This window comes from Pristis pectinata, chromosome 1 (genome assembly GCF_009764475.1).
Source record: "Pristis pectinata isolate sPriPec2 chromosome 1, sPriPec2.1.pri, whole genome shotgun sequence".
Lineage (NCBI taxonomy): Eukaryota > Metazoa > Chordata > Chondrichthyes > Rhinopristiformes > Pristidae > Pristis > Pristis pectinata.
Genome location: NC_067405.1, coordinates 95,820,948 through 95,836,494, shown reverse-complemented (window position 1 = coordinate 95,836,494; position 15,547 = coordinate 95,820,948). Strand labels below are relative to the sequence as shown.

At 38.5% G+C, this 15,547-nt stretch overlaps 1 protein-coding gene across 4 annotated transcripts in view; it reads left to right on the top strand.

Annotated features, from left to right (window-relative positions):
* LOC127583988 (spectrin beta chain, non-erythrocytic 1-like) overlaps positions 1-15,547 on the top strand; it is a 234,936-nt gene that overhangs the window by 214,340 nt on the left and 5,049 nt on the right. For all 4 annotated transcript variants that reach the window (XM_052040667.1, XM_052040506.1, XM_052040588.1 and 1 more), the window contains exons 33-35: positions 7,119-7,393; positions 8,679-8,852; positions 11,634-11,676. In XM_052040667.1, the coding sequence (XP_051896627.1) occupies positions 7,119-7,393; positions 8,679-8,852; positions 11,634-11,676 (492 nt within the window). The remainder of the gene's footprint in view (positions 1-7,118; positions 7,394-8,678; positions 8,853-11,633; positions 11,677-15,547) is intronic.

Genomic DNA, 15,547 nt, shown 5'->3' with positions numbered 1-15,547 from the left:
ATTTGAGCAGGCTTTCTAGTTTTTTATTAATGGTAGGGTGTTTGTAATTATTGTGATGAAGCAGGGCTTTGACCATTTTTACCTCATCCATCTGTTAAAAGACAGGACATTGGAAAAGATGAATCAGTAATAGAAAAGTGAGATTGAAAATAAAACACTGCAGATACTGGAAATCTGAAATAAATCAGAAAATGCTGGAAATACTTAACAGGTCAGGCAGCATCAGTGGAGTGAGAAACAGAACTTGTATTTCAGGTCTATGATCTTTCATCAGAAATTCTCTGTTTTTATTTATATTGGAAAACTGAGAAGATTTAAAGGCTAAGGGTATTAGATTTTTTAGAGGGAAACTTTACCTGTTCAATAAAAAGTATTAAATGATTTATGATTAACAATTCAAAATAGACTAGTGTGAAAAACAATGGTGAGGATAACAGCACTCACTTGCCCAAAAATTAGATTTTATTGGACTTTTTTTCCTGTGATATGCAATCACTGTAATCTGGAGTGATTTGAATAATTTTGGTAAATCCCATCTGCATCCTATCCAGAGTTTCCACATCTTTCCTGAATGCATCAACGTAATCTGGAGTAAATCCCATTAGGATCATTTCTGGGTGAAATTGAGGGGCACATCCCGTCAGGATTCACCGTGTTGCATTCAGCATCAAATGTCTACCTAATGATATCAGTTGTCATTGCAACGCACATCTGAAGCATCTGATGTAAACTGGAGATCCTGGATCTAGAAAACGACTGTCATTTGGCAGCACAAAAGACAAGAGGCACAACCTGTTGAGCTTTACATTTGGATACCATTTAAAAGGGCCACTTGGTTTACACCAGGGCACCTCCCAAGGCAGCTTCAGACTTCACTAGAGATTATGGTATTGGTTTATTATTGTCACTTGTACCAAGGTACAGTGAAAAACTTGTCTTGCAAACCAATCATACAGGTCAATTCATTACACAGTGCAGTTACATTGAGTTAGTACAGAGTGCATGGAGGTAGTACAGGTAAAAAACAATAACAGTACAGAGTAATGTGTCACAGCTACAGAGAAAGTGCAGTGCAATAAGATGCAAGGTCACAACAAGGTAGATCGTGAGGTCATAGTCCATCTCATTGTATAAGGGAACCGTTCAATAGTCTTATCACAGTGGGGTAGAAGCTGTCTTTAAGTCTGGTGGTACGTGCCCTCAGGCTCCTGTATCTTCTACCCGACACACCATCCAAGGTGTTCAGTGTTGGAACTAGCAGAGTGTTTTATGAGAATTTAACTACAAGGAAATCGTTTTATGACTGCTTCAATGGGACTCATTTAATGGGTACCTCACTGTTTTCTCTGCCCATGAGCCTAGTGAGGTACTGCATCTTTGGAAGCAGCCCATCCCCATCTAGTAATCTTCCAATTATTCCTGGCAGTATCTGCCTCAATGAGGAGAAAGCAAAGTTTATGTACTTGATCAGTGTTTTGGGGGTGGGGGGAATTGTGAGCTGACAACTATGTATCTAAGGGAGGTAGAGATGGAGCATATCTGAGGGATGCATGCCTGTCTGTGTGTGTAAGTGGCAGCATTAAATTAGAATTACTATTTAATGCATTGACTAGCAAGTGCTGTAAAGGTCACCTTGACATCTCTAATGATGTCAGTATATTTTTTCTGGCACTGCTTCATCTTTTTCCCTTCTGGTATGTGTCTTTTTCCCTCGAATGCATCTTATTCAGTGCCTTACAAAGAAAACCTTGGCTCTCCCTCCAGTTGCTCTCTTCTCCATGGCAGCATACTGTTTGTTGCTGCCATCTGGCTGCCATGAGTTGTGTGCCTTTAAGAGATGACACCCTTCTCTGAGTGCTGTGCAGCAAAGTGTCAGGATATGCAATAAGTTTGGAGTTATCCCATCAGGACCCGTGCAATTTGTTACTTAAACCACCTTTTTGGTGGAAACCATACTTATTCTGTTGTGCACCAGTTTACAGCTGTTTTCATGATCTTTTTGGGGGGATCAGTTTGGCATTCGTGCTAAACACGGCAACCTTTGAGTGTGACAAAAAATTGAAGTCCAACATCCAGACAACTGCAGCTCATATCCAAATCAGGCAGCAACTTCTTCTGAGTTCAGAAGCAAAGTTCATTATGTAAGCACTGAATCTGCTGTCCTACTGCACTGCTCCCCTGTTTGATGCACAAAAATCCCAGAGGATTGGGTGGTGTGAAGTTCCTGTCTGGATGCCTTGGATATGGACTAAATTCACAAGAAACAGGGATTGTCTACTGCATAGGGCCCTTCTGAAGGTCTGGTAACTCTTAATAAGTGCCAAGCGGTCTCTCTGGCACTGAAAATTAACTTTTAAAAAAAAGGGTCTCATTCCTTCAGTTTTTACTTGATGCAGAAAATATTAAAAGATATGCAAAGTAGCACTCCTTCCTACTGTCAAAACAAAACCCCACTCCCTTAGTTTAAAGGCAAAACAGTGCAGGTGTTGGAAATCTGAAATAAGACAGAAAATGCTGGAAGTAGCAGATTTGCTGCCCGACATAAGTATTTTCAGCATGTTCTGTTTATTTCAGCACTCTCTTCGTCCAACCCCGCTGACAAAGTGACACCCGCTCTCACTTCTGCTCCCCAACTAATGGAGCATTCCCTCAAAACTACTGACAATGCAGTCCTCCCTCTGCACTGCCCTTTTCACCCTGCAACATTCTTTCATTACTGGCCCTTCGACAATGCAGAATTCCCCTGAAACTACTCTTCTAACATGATAGAATACTACCCTTCTGTGTGCCAAAAGCAGCGCACCCTCAGTATTGCTCCTCTAACAATGCAACACTTGCTCATTACAGCATTCAAGTAACTGCATAGGTCATCCAAACAAGTCCAAAATTATTGACCTGGAGGCAAGAGAGCTACTAAATTAATCAAACTGAAAGAGATAATATGACATCATTAGTGTTCTTTTCAGGGTTCAACTTGATCTTTTCAATTTCTTCTTGCCAGTTTTTTGATCAACATGTCTCTCTAAACAAGTCAGATATTGACATTCTCTTGAGCATTCAATCCTCTGATCATGGATGTGCGAGCAAAATGTCTGGGACAACGCAGTGTCATCAAATGATTCAAAAGTCACCTTCCAATTCTCATGGCTTTAGCATGTTAAACCCCATCTGCAACAATGATCCACTGAATTTTCTCGTTTCCATGCCTTGCAATGAACATTTTTTTTTAAAAAAGCAAGTTGTTGCCAATAGCTAGAAAATGTAGCCAAGTTTCATGAACGAAGCATCCAGAAAAACAAAAGTTTAATATTCCAGTCTTGTATACAATCTTTCTCCTATCTCCTCAAGAGAATTTTCAAAAGAAATGGAAAATTACTTGCACAAGTCACAGCTCTTGAAACAAAACAAGAAAATGCTGGAAACACTCAGCAGGTCAGGCATCATCTGTGGAAAGAAATCTTTGACGTAAAGTATTAACAATGTTTCTCGTTCCACAGATGCTGTTTGACCTGTTGAGCTTTACTAGTATTTTGTGTTTTTGTTTCAGATTTCTAGTATTTGCACGCTTTTGATTTTTTCACTGCTCTTGGAATGTTGCACATTATCTCTCTGACATGAACGTTTCATCTCCAGCACAAAGATACTTTTTTGTATTCTAATTGTAGTTGCTGCTGTAAAATGTGCAGTAATTTAGTTATTAAATATTCTGTATTCAGTAATTAAGCAGTTAAATATTCTGTGAATGAATAGTCATATTATTCTTACTAAATGGCTTCATGGAATCTTGGACCAAACAGCATCATGTAAGTGCCATCTCTTTGAAAGGGCTATCCAACATTGTTCCATAGTCTGGTATTTTCCCTCTGAAGTTGCAGATTAGTTGTCTTCAAGAGCCTGTCCAATTGCCATTAAAACATTCCCATGGGATCTCATTGTGCCATCAAGGTTATTCATATCAGATCTTAAGAACTTTTGGTGTTAAAAAAAAATGACTGCTCATTTCCCCACTGGGTTTTTTAAAATAATTTTTCATCTATCAGCTCTGATTATCAACCCACTTCACAGATGAAATAGTTTCTCATTCTTTGCTTTGTTGAAGCCCCTCATAATTTTGGGCACCTCTCATACGTCTCGCCAGAGTTACCCTTGCAAGGAGAGCAATGACAGGTTCTTCAATTCCTCTTCCCTGATAGAATCCTGGTAAACCTCCTCTGCATCCTCTCCAGAGCCTAAGTGCCCTTCCTAAAATATGGCACTTGAATTGTACATCCTAACTGAGGCCTGATCAGAGATTATCGTCTCCTTGTTTTTGTGTGAAACATTCCTTTTTACAAAGATTTCTTAACAATTCATTATTAATTTCTCCTACTACCTTCAAAGGTAATGAGGTAGTTTCTCAAATTCTTCTTGAAAGTTCATCGATACATCATCTTCACTAACTCTCATTGTTATTGCATCCAAAAACTCAATCAGGTTTGTCAGAGATTACTGAGCCTCAAGAAAATCCATGCTTCCCTCAGGTGATAAATAATTTGGTCTTCAAAAATAGTCTCCAGGAGTTTTCCACCACCAGCATTTAATTGATTGGCCTGTTGTTTCAGCCCTCCCCTTCTCTATCACCACTCCCATATCCAAGAGGGTTGAAAGGTTATGGTCAGAAACTTTTCCAGCTCCACTCGAATTTCCTTCAGTGGCCTAGATGTATCCCATCTGGACAGGGTCACATTAACTTTGAGTGAAGCCAACCTACTTAAGGCCTCCCTTTAATCTATTTTTATCTCTACTCATTCCTCCTCTGCTCTGACATTGAAATTATTCTATTCCGTGAAGGCGAATGCAAAGCATTTTGGTTTAATTTATTTTGAGTTATTAGCTCCAGAAGTTTTACTTTTTGCTTTGAATTAACTGGATTATTATTTTTATTAACTTTTTATTGGTGTGATTATTGAAAACAAAAGGCCCCTCTTTCATATTATTAACTGATCCTTCCTCGCACAGTGCTTGTCCATTTTATATTGTTTACAGTTTCCCCCTGCACTCCCTATATTCTTTTGTATCTTGAGAATATGCCACCATCCATTGAGACAAATGTCCTCTTATTCTGTTCTTCCTGCAAGGGTTTCCACCTCTCAGTGCCCCATCCATTTCTTGCTACGTATTTTAGGGACCATCATCATCCACACTGCACTTCCAGGAGCTCTTCTCTTCCAGTCCTCCCTTTAACCTATCATGTAATTAAATCGAACAGGGCGAGATGTTTAACTGGGATTCTGACTATGATCACTAGGAACTTGCAATGCATAATGACAGATTTAATATTACTAACAATTGCTTTTCAAGAATTCCTTAAAGGTTAAGATGGGAGGGGAAACGTAAAGCAATAAACCTTACAGAAGAATCTATTTGCATCGATCAATGGTAAACCCCAAACATGGAGAACCCCATCATTGACTTATATAGGAGGGTACCTCCTGACAGGAAAAAAGGCAAGTTTTAAGCTCTTCTAAATAAATTGGGAAGAAATATTGCAAAAAGCCTTAAGATGATGGCATCCTGTTGCATTCTGAGTTGCAAGTGCAAGGAGAATAAAAGGAAATAATATGTTTTCTTTTAAATGCCAGCCCTTAAATAAAGAACACTGAATCCACTGGTCGGTCTCCTTTCACTTTCATTCAGCAGACCATACCTGCCTGTAATTTGTCAACAGGTGCTGTTTCTTGACAAAGGCATAAAATCAGTGGTGAACTGAACTAAACTGAACTGAACTGTTGTGTGAACCTGCTATGTTTCCCTTAAATTAATAGATTCCCTGTGCAATGACAGCAGGCTGAACTAATCTGCAGCATGCATTTGTATTTGGAACAGCAAGGAGGTCAGGAAAAGAAATGCAAATATTTGGACCAAGTTAATTCCAATTTTTCTGATTCAACATAAGAAACAAGGCAAAGTTTGCATATTTTGTCCACAAAAGGAGCAGACTTTGAGATTTCTCAAGAATATTCAGTAATCCAAAACTGGTATTAAAAACTCCCAATCTCTTTTCATGATTTGAAAAGTCTGTTGACAAAAATTTTTTAGACACACACTCACATAACCTTTTAGCATCACTAATAAGAATAAAACTTTATTGTATTTTCCATTTACTGAAAATTTGTGATATTTGCAACAAGAAATCGAAGCTAATAAACAGCCTGAAGATTACTGTCAGTAATATTTACTGATAAACTCCAATATGTTTCCCTTACGTGTTATTTTAGCACAAGTATTAGCTTGGTAATATTTTAAATGCCTATGCTGATATAAGAGACAATTTATTAAATGTTTGCTGGTATCACCAACTGTTATTTCTTGATTGGCTGTTTACGCTTGCAACAGTATAACACCGTGATTAAAATGAGTAATGCTCCATGTAAATAAACCTATCCAACATTCAGTCACTACTAAATATAAGTCATTTCCTTGACTCCACTGATTTTCTGACATCCAAATGCAGGACTTTTCCAAGGTTAAGTGGTGGTGGTGGTGGTGTATTGGCAGATGCAGGGGTGACAGAGCTAAAATTAAAAGTAGTGTTGTTAAGTAGATGTTCCTTTGTGCTAATTTTAACCTGATAAGTGTAACACTGGAGCACAGAGCCATTGAGAAATGTGTGAGGCAGGAAGATCAAAAGGGAAAGAAGATCGTGGGAAATTTTACAGGAAAACTTCCCTTAAGACATATTAAGTGAAATTTCCATATTCACTGTTACCCTATAAACACACAATACCTTTTCCTTTTTAATAAATGCATTCTCATTTAAAACAACTGAACTAAAATGCTGTTCAAGCAGTAAACAAAGACATTTCATGCTAACATATTAACACTAATATCAGTAGTCACTGACGTGAGAATTATTTCATGTTTTGTTACTTAGCATGCACTTTGGTAAAGCTAATTGTGTGTTGAAAATATACAATTCTGGGATATCTACCTGATGGGATAACTGATGATGTGGATCTCTGATGGTTGTCTTTGATCACTAATCTAAATGATTGAGTTAGTTTAAAAACAATAGAAATCATAACTTTTTTTAAATCCTCAGTGTTTCAGTCTCTGATGTTATCTACAACCTCCCATAGATAACTACAATTGAAGATCAGTCCACCATGGTAAATGGTACTGATAGCCCAGAAGATAAAACTATGGAGAGTGAAGAAAAATCAGAGTTAGAAGAGAAGCCTTACGAAAGGGCCTCCAAGCTTCCACCCCTGATATTGCCAGCAATGGAAATTGAAAAGCCCAGAACTTCATCTACACTTCCCAGTTTTACCTCAAAAGAAGAAATTGCCCAACTGGAGGGATACCTGGGACGTAAACATGAACTGGAAGGACCTAGCAAGAAGGCATCAAACAGGTGAATTTTTCAAGCTTTAAATCTTTTTTCACTTTTATGATCTAAGTTGGAATACAGTTAACATCTTTTTTCTTCTAGCTGTAAGTAACTTATGTGAACTGAATATGGATGTTCTCACATAACACTTATCTGCCCATAACTTAGCACTAGATAAATTCTGAGAAGCTATAGGGGTAGCTGTTGTAACACATATGCAGTACATTTAGTGATATCCTTCAAAGGATATCCTTTGAATGCACCAGGAAAGATTTCTTCTGGGTGATATGTTAATTAAATAATTAACCAATTATTTAAAACCTAATTGACAATTTCATTACAAAATGTATTGATCAAATCTTCCCCCATCTCACCCTGGATAAACCCAACACTAGAATCTCAAAAGTTGAAAACTTGTTGCATTTTCCAATGAATGCTCACTTTGACTGAAAATACATTTGATTTAAAATGACGTACATCTTTCCCTGAGGTGACTCACTGAATAAATTCACTGCTGATGATATCCAGTTTTATTTTTCTACCATTTTTCTTGATAACTTCAAACTGATAACCTTGAATTCAGCAAGTTGTCTTTTAGCTCAACCTCAGAAAGACAGAAGCCTTTACCTTCCACCCACTAGCTACTCCTCACTGATTCCTAACCACTCACTTTTTCCTTTTCAGAGCATCAATCAGATGTCCTCTTTGTCCCTGAGCTGAGCTATAAACCCAACATTCATTCTATCACCAAAACTGTTTAATTCCACTTTCACAGCATAGGTCAGTTCTTCCAATGTTGAAACATTTAGAAAGGTCTTTATCATCTGCAGATTCAATTACTCCTTTACTCCACTACTTGTTGTTTTGATGAACTGTCCAAACTGGGGAGATTAAGGACACTTTGTTTATGATCCTCGAAACAGCCCAGGTGGGAGTGAAATATTACAAATAGTTCCAGTATTTTGGGGGTAGAGTTGGTATGTTTCCATTCTTTCTGAAAATTTAGTAACCTGTTGGAAAGTTCATGTGCAGTGGTAGCAATACCAGTCTGAATCCATATCCAGCTATTTGCATGCAGCATCAATGATAAGGTTAGCAGATGATGGATGCCCTTTTTTGACTGGAACTGTTGAAACCCATTAAAGTTATACCCAGCATCTTTTCATGCTTTGGCACAGTAGTAATTGACATCGAGTGGCCTAAATTATCAATGAAAGAAACATCTTTTTCACACTTCTTTGGATCTTCATTTTGTAGATATTGAAAATATTAATTTATGTATACTTTAATTAATTGTATCCAAACTTAGGTCATGGATCACCTTGTATTGTGCCCTGAAGAGTGGTGAATTTTACTTCTACAAGGACACAAAGAATTGTAGTGCAGGTGTAACATACCATGGAGAAGACCCACTGAATCTGAAAGATGCTACTTGTGAAGTGGCTGCTGATTACAAGAAGAAAAAACATGTATTTAAACTGCGGTGAGTGGTCACTCTGTAAGTTTTGGTACTGATGATTTGTTGTAGAATGGTAGGTAAGATTTTTTTGAAATGGTTGAAACAGAATTAGATCATGAAAACCAAATCACCAAAGGGAAATATTCAGCAGCATCTCCCAAGTAGTGACAATAGCCACAATTACAATGTCAATCTGAGATAATGGAAAAAAAAAATTCCAAACCAAGAAGATTCCTAGATCTCTATGTACCAGGAATGCATGGGTGTAGCCAAATAGGCATCATCAAAATAGGATGTGATTCTCTGTACTTGGGCCAGCTTAAATGACCTGGGGGTTCAGATGAAAGTCAACCTGCAAATCTTATTTCAAACACCAGATCTAACACTGTAGCTTTTGAATAACTAATTGGCAGACTGTATAAATACAAACAAACTTGCCACAGCACTTAGAAAAATGCACATTCACTGTCTGTGTTACCAATATCTTTCACCCATACTTAAAAAGCATTGCAATATTTGACATAGCGCATAAACTTTGTGTATTGAATTTTGTCTTTGCAACTTCCTGATCTGAATTAATAAACAAGATACATCCTGTTTTCAGTACAAAATATATATTTTTTTCTTATCTGTATATATCATTGCAGCTATATCTATTTCAGACATAACTTCATTTGTAATCTTCAAATCTCAAGGTTATGGGTAGAAATCCCATGACAGAGATTTGAGCACATAAAATCCAATTCAGTTAAGTTAGAGGAGCCATCATTTGGATGATTAATAATGGGAGGACCTCTCTGGTTTCCTCAGGTGCATGTATAAGATTTTATGCAGTTCGTCCAAAGAGGAGCAAAGAGTTTGTATCTGGTGATCTGGACAATATTCATCCCTTGCCTCCTAAATACATCAATGAATTTCTGTTTGTGGGAGCTTGCTTTGTACGCATTAGCTGTTGCATTCGTTACATTGGTGTCTACACTTTAAAAGTATTTCATTGGTTGTAAGTCACTTGGGAGTATCTTGAGGTTGTGAAAGGTACTATAAAAAAAAACTTGTCTTCTTTACTTTGCAGGTTAAACTTGATAATGGCTGTATCAGTGATATTCATCCAGTATATATAATTCAAGTAGCAGCTCTCTACTAATCATTCCAAGTCCGTTTAGTTATTGCGGAGTGCTTTATTTTCCAGTTAATTCTTTGAATTTTCATTTCTGTCTGAATGTGTTTGTGTATGTGTGCATGTTTCACATACATATCAGGAAATGTAAATGAACTAACACTTGAAAGGACAGTAAGCCAGATATGATCATTGAGCACCAAGGTGATATGTTAACTTTGTTTCCCTTTCCACAGATGCTGCCTGACCTGCTGAATGTTTCCAGCATTTTCTGTTTTTATTTCAGATTTCTAGCATCTGCATTTTTTTGGGGGGTTTTCATTTATTGGTGATTATTGACTATACTGAAGCTGAATATTTAGCACAAAAGACAACTCAAAATGCCACTATAATTTTCCAGTTCAGGAATTTCAAATCATCCAATCTGCAAAGGAATTATATATTTAGCATTCTCATAGTTAGGGCTTGAATCAATTTGCACACTGTTGATTCAACAAAGCTTACAACAAAATGAATGAGCTCGTGAACACGAAAAGGATTAAAGAAACCTGTATGTACTGTTCAGCAACAAGAATTGGAAGCAGTCTTATCAGGAGAAAAGGGAACTATTGTTTTACAGCAAGATAAAATCACCAGAAAAAGAAGTATTACCAATGCATATCAATAGACCAGTCTGCACAGGATTAAGGTGAAGTAGCAGAGGGCAAGGCATACTTGAAACCTGGTGAAGGTGAGAGGTGGTTATCTTGAGTCTGAGTGGAGTATGTGCATAAACAAACAGGTTAATCTAAGAACCAAATTCAAACTGCTTGTTTGAATTGACAAACAAGCAGAATTTTGTATTCAGCAATAGATATTGTATGATATTGCAAGATGAACAGTCTTGCATGATATTGCTAATGCATCATCTACTTGCATTTGACCTGGTCACCCAATCATCTTTTCTGTTGAAGTCTCATGAAACTTCCATAAGGCACATCTTAAAATGATTGATAATTATGAATCAGAAGTATTGTCTGTAATTGGAGGGGGGGGGGGGGGAGTCTGCAACTCTTCGCTAGCATCATTTAATTCTTCCAAGGCCTCATTGATTTTTTTTTGGGGGGGTGGGGGGGGGATCTGGTTTGCATAGTTGATCTGTGTGTTTCTGACACATGCTAGAGCATTATTGCTTTCCCTTGATGCCCAATATTTTTATGGATCCATTATCTTTTATTTAGAAATCCTGAACGGAACAGGAAAATTACAGTGGCCCTTTAGCATTGGCAGTATTGTCCTTTAGTGCTGAATATTTATCAGTGATGGGACAAATAAGTGTTTGGTTCTCCTGGGGAGGATGTATATATAGGTCACTCCTCTTTCTTTGAAGTCCACACATATTTGGTAACTTTTTCCAGTGGAAAGAGACTGGTGCCAATGATACATATTTCTTTTATAAATAGAGCAAAACCTACGTAAGATGGATTTACAAAGCTTTAAAGCAGGTGAGGAAATCAGATGCCAGGACAGCAAATGTGATGGTTACGTACATTATGTGACTCCAGTGTATGTTACAGCCTTTATACTCCTTCCAATGATCCATAATAAATGCAGGCCTAAAAATAGAGTATTTGCCGATGATGTTCCACTGATTTCCTCATATGGACAAGCATCTGTTTTAAGCTTCTTGTGTTTGGGCTTGCTTTCAGGTTGAACAATGGTTCCGAGTACCTGTTCCACGGCAAAGATGAGGTAAGTAATATTGACCCTCCCAGTATTCACTTCAAAACAAATATTCCTTTGGTAATGGTGATATCTAAATAATCATTCACCAGTGATGATCAACAATTCAATGTAATCCTTGCACTGGAATGATCTTATGTATTTTTGGAACTCACTTATTGGTCTATTTTCTACAATTCCAGCAATGAGCATATCAGTGTTAAATAGTTCAGTGTCCATGTGGACATCACTATAATAGGAGTAAATTGTTATAAAAATAGATAAAAAGCAAATATCATGGGAAATTGAGGATGGGTGAGTAGCTGAGGAAATGGGGAAGGGTTGAGCTGTGAGAGTTTGTTAGGGTTAGAGAAAACAAGACAGGTGAAAGGCAGGGGGGAAGAGTACAAACGTCTACACAAGGCATTAGTTGTGTCTTTAATCATCAGTCATGAAAGTAATCAAGTTGGTCTGCGGAATTCAAGTATTTAGATGTAATGTATTGAAATGTATTGTAGTGGGAAGTATTGTAATGACAGTGAAATTTTGAAATTTATGGATATTATTGTAATTTATTTCAATATTCAATTATGGAGTATTGTTTATTTATTGCTTATTCATTGAACAACAAGCCATGGAGCAAGCACAGGAAAAGGTAGGGGAACAGGGAGAATAAAAATGGCCACGTCAAACCTTTCTCTCCAGCAACCCCTTGCAGCTAGCCACAGCCCCAGACTTTGCTGATAGCCCTTGTACACTCTGCACCAGTTCAGCAAGGACAGAAAAGGCATTCCCTCGTGTAACGGTGTTTCAGTAGTGCCTGATACTTTGTCCTCAGGAGTTGCAGAATTTCCAAATGGTAGACCCACATCAAACAAGTTGTTGGTGTGCAGCATGGTGGCTGATAAACATGTCATTGCTGGTACTGAGGAAGTTCCAGGAAATGGTCTGTAACAATTGGGCTTGATACGCAAACTGGTTAGTTGTTGTTTTCTTAAGTTTTTTGTGTGGATAAACACAGTCACCAGTCTGTGATTTGCTCCTGCTAATCTCACGTCCCTGAGTTGTGACAGATCTGACACAGCTCCCACGAGCTTTGGTTGAAGGCAGCTTACCCAAACTTTCCCTCATTACAAATTCTCGGACTAAATGTGTAGAGAATGCAAATATCTTATGAATGTCTTTTGCTAACTCATTAAAATGCCAGTTTTTTTTGAGGAGGATTAAACATGCCATTTATTCATTTTATTAGGTATTTGTGATTACCTAGCTTTGCAAATCCTAGGAGAACCTTAAAGCTGATTGGCAATTGATTTAACTAGGCAGGAGGCATTATTGGGTTAGAACAAAATAATAAACATCAGATAAAAGCAGAAAATGCTGGAATTACTCAGCATGTCAGGAAGCACCTGTGGAGAAAGAATCAGTATGGATTTCAGGTTGATGACTTTTAACCAAAACCAGAAGCAAAGGAAGAGGAGGAGTAGAAAGAATAAAGGGATTGTCTGTGATAGGGCAGAAGCTTAGAGAGACTGAATGACACAGGTGGCCATGGTGTTGGCTGAGAGGGGTGGTGAATGCTTGCTAATCTCAGATTCTGAAGGAGGTGTAGATAGAAGGCGATGAATGAGAACTGAGAAGAGAAAAAGGTCAGGGGATCTGACAGATACAAAAGATTGCATTTGCTGGGAAACCGTAATAAAAAAGAATTCTGAAGTAATGAGCAGGTTAGGCAGCATCCGCAGAGAGAGGAAAAAAAACGGGTCAACGTTACAGGTTGGTGACCTTCATCAGAACTGGCCAATGCTGATAATGAATTGGAAAGTCTGGCTACCCGAAATACACTGATTCCTAAGGACTGTAATGTGCCTGGTCAGGGGATGAGAGACTTCTTCTTGAGTTTATGTTGGGCTTTGTTGGAACAATGTAGAGGCTAAAGTTAGGAAAATTAAACTCATAGGCAACTGAAACTTCAGGGTTACCCTTGTGGAATTAATGGAGGTGTTCGGCACAGCAACCACCCAATCTACACTTGGTTTCTCTAATGTAGAGGAGACTCCACTGCAGAGGAGGTAACATTGTGAGCATGGAACGCTGTATGCTAAAATGGAAAAAGTACAAGTGAATCACTGCTTCACTTGGAAGAAGTGTTTGGGTCCCTGGATGGCGAGAGGGGAAGAGGTTAACAGGCAAGCTTGCATCTTCCATGTTGTATGGGAAAGCACTGTAAGAAGATGAGTGGGTGTTAGCAAAGATGAAAGAGCAAGACATTTGAGAAGGGAACCTTTGGAATACCAGGAGGAGAAGGGAACGTGTTTCTGGTAGTGGCATTATGTTAAATGTGACAGAAATTATAGAGATGAATGTAAAGGCTGGTGGAGTAAAGATTGGTCCCTGGGTGGTGGGACGAGAAGAGGTAAGAAGGCAAGTTTGAATCTCCTGCAGTTGCACGATCATAAGGGAAATCCTATACTGGATTTTAGTTGGAGGAGTGAGGGAGGAGAAGTGTGGGAAATGGAATAGAAGCAGCTGGGAGGCCTGTCATTTTTGGTGGGTGGAAACTGCATGTCAGGAAATCAGAAGTCATCTCAGAAGCACTGGTGTGGATGGTGTTGACATCAGAACAAACATGACAGAACAGAGAAACTGGGAGAGTGGAGTGGAGTGGAGTCCTCACAGGATGAAGGGTGGGAGGAAGTATAGCCAAAATCTCTGTGGCAGTCTGTGGGCTTATAAAGGGAACTGTCAGAAATGGACCATGTGAAAGTGAAATGGAATTTTAAATTGACAGTAAAGATGATAAAACTTCCAAGCTCTGAATGAGGACTAATTCAGTTATCTATGCCCTAGATAAAGAGGTGAGGGAGGGGGACTAAGTATGGCTGAACCAAAAACTATCCCTTGTATCCCACAAAGTGACGGCCTTAACGTGGACCAGTTAACAAGTTCCCATAGCCATACTTTTGATTTGGAGAAAGTTGTGGAGTTTAAAAAGTTGTTCAGTGTGAAAATTAGTTCAGCCAATTAAAATTAAGCTGGTAAGGACCAAGAAAATGGAAATTTTTACTTCTCACTTTCCTCCATCCAAGAACCCAAGAACTTTCTTCAGGTAAAATACTGATTCAATGATAATTCATGCAACTTAATGCACAGCATTCAGTGCTCAAAATGTGGTCTCCTCCACATTAGTGGAAACAAATACAGACTGGGTGACTACGTTCTGGAATGCCTCCATTCAGTCTACACGGGTGACCCTGAGCATCCAATTGCCTGTCACTTTAATACTGCATCCCGTGCATTTGGCAGTGCAAGGGTGACTCATGCCCAGAAATGCCCAGTTGAATATTCAGGGTGAAGCAAAATGACCCAGAGCCAGTAGTTATTCCGTTGCACTCCAGGAAAAAATACTTTAATTTGCATGATGCGGAAAATAAAACAGTGATATGCAGTTTAATATCTTGGCACATTCTGTGGGAAAGCTCATGCTGGCTCACTTGTGTTCTGTGCCAAACTTGAATAGCATGATAAGTCCTTGGAGTTTTACAAATGGGCATAAGTCAATCTACTAAAGTTTCATCAGTTGCATGGTTAGTGCTACAGATACTGATACAGAAGAGGTTGTAGGTGAGTCTAATGACAATCATTGTAGTAGAAACTATGAGAGATATAGATAGGATAGACAGGAAGAAACTTTTCCCCATGGTGGAGGCAGCTAAGATCAGAGGTTTAAGGTAAGGTGTAAGAGGTTTAGAGGGGAATTTTTTCACCCAGATGATAGTTGAAGACTGGAATGCACTGCATGAGAAAGTGGTGGAGGTGGATATTCTCACAACATTTAAGAAGCATCTGGATGAGCATTTGTATCACCAAGGCATAGCAGGCTGTGGACAAAGTGCTGGTA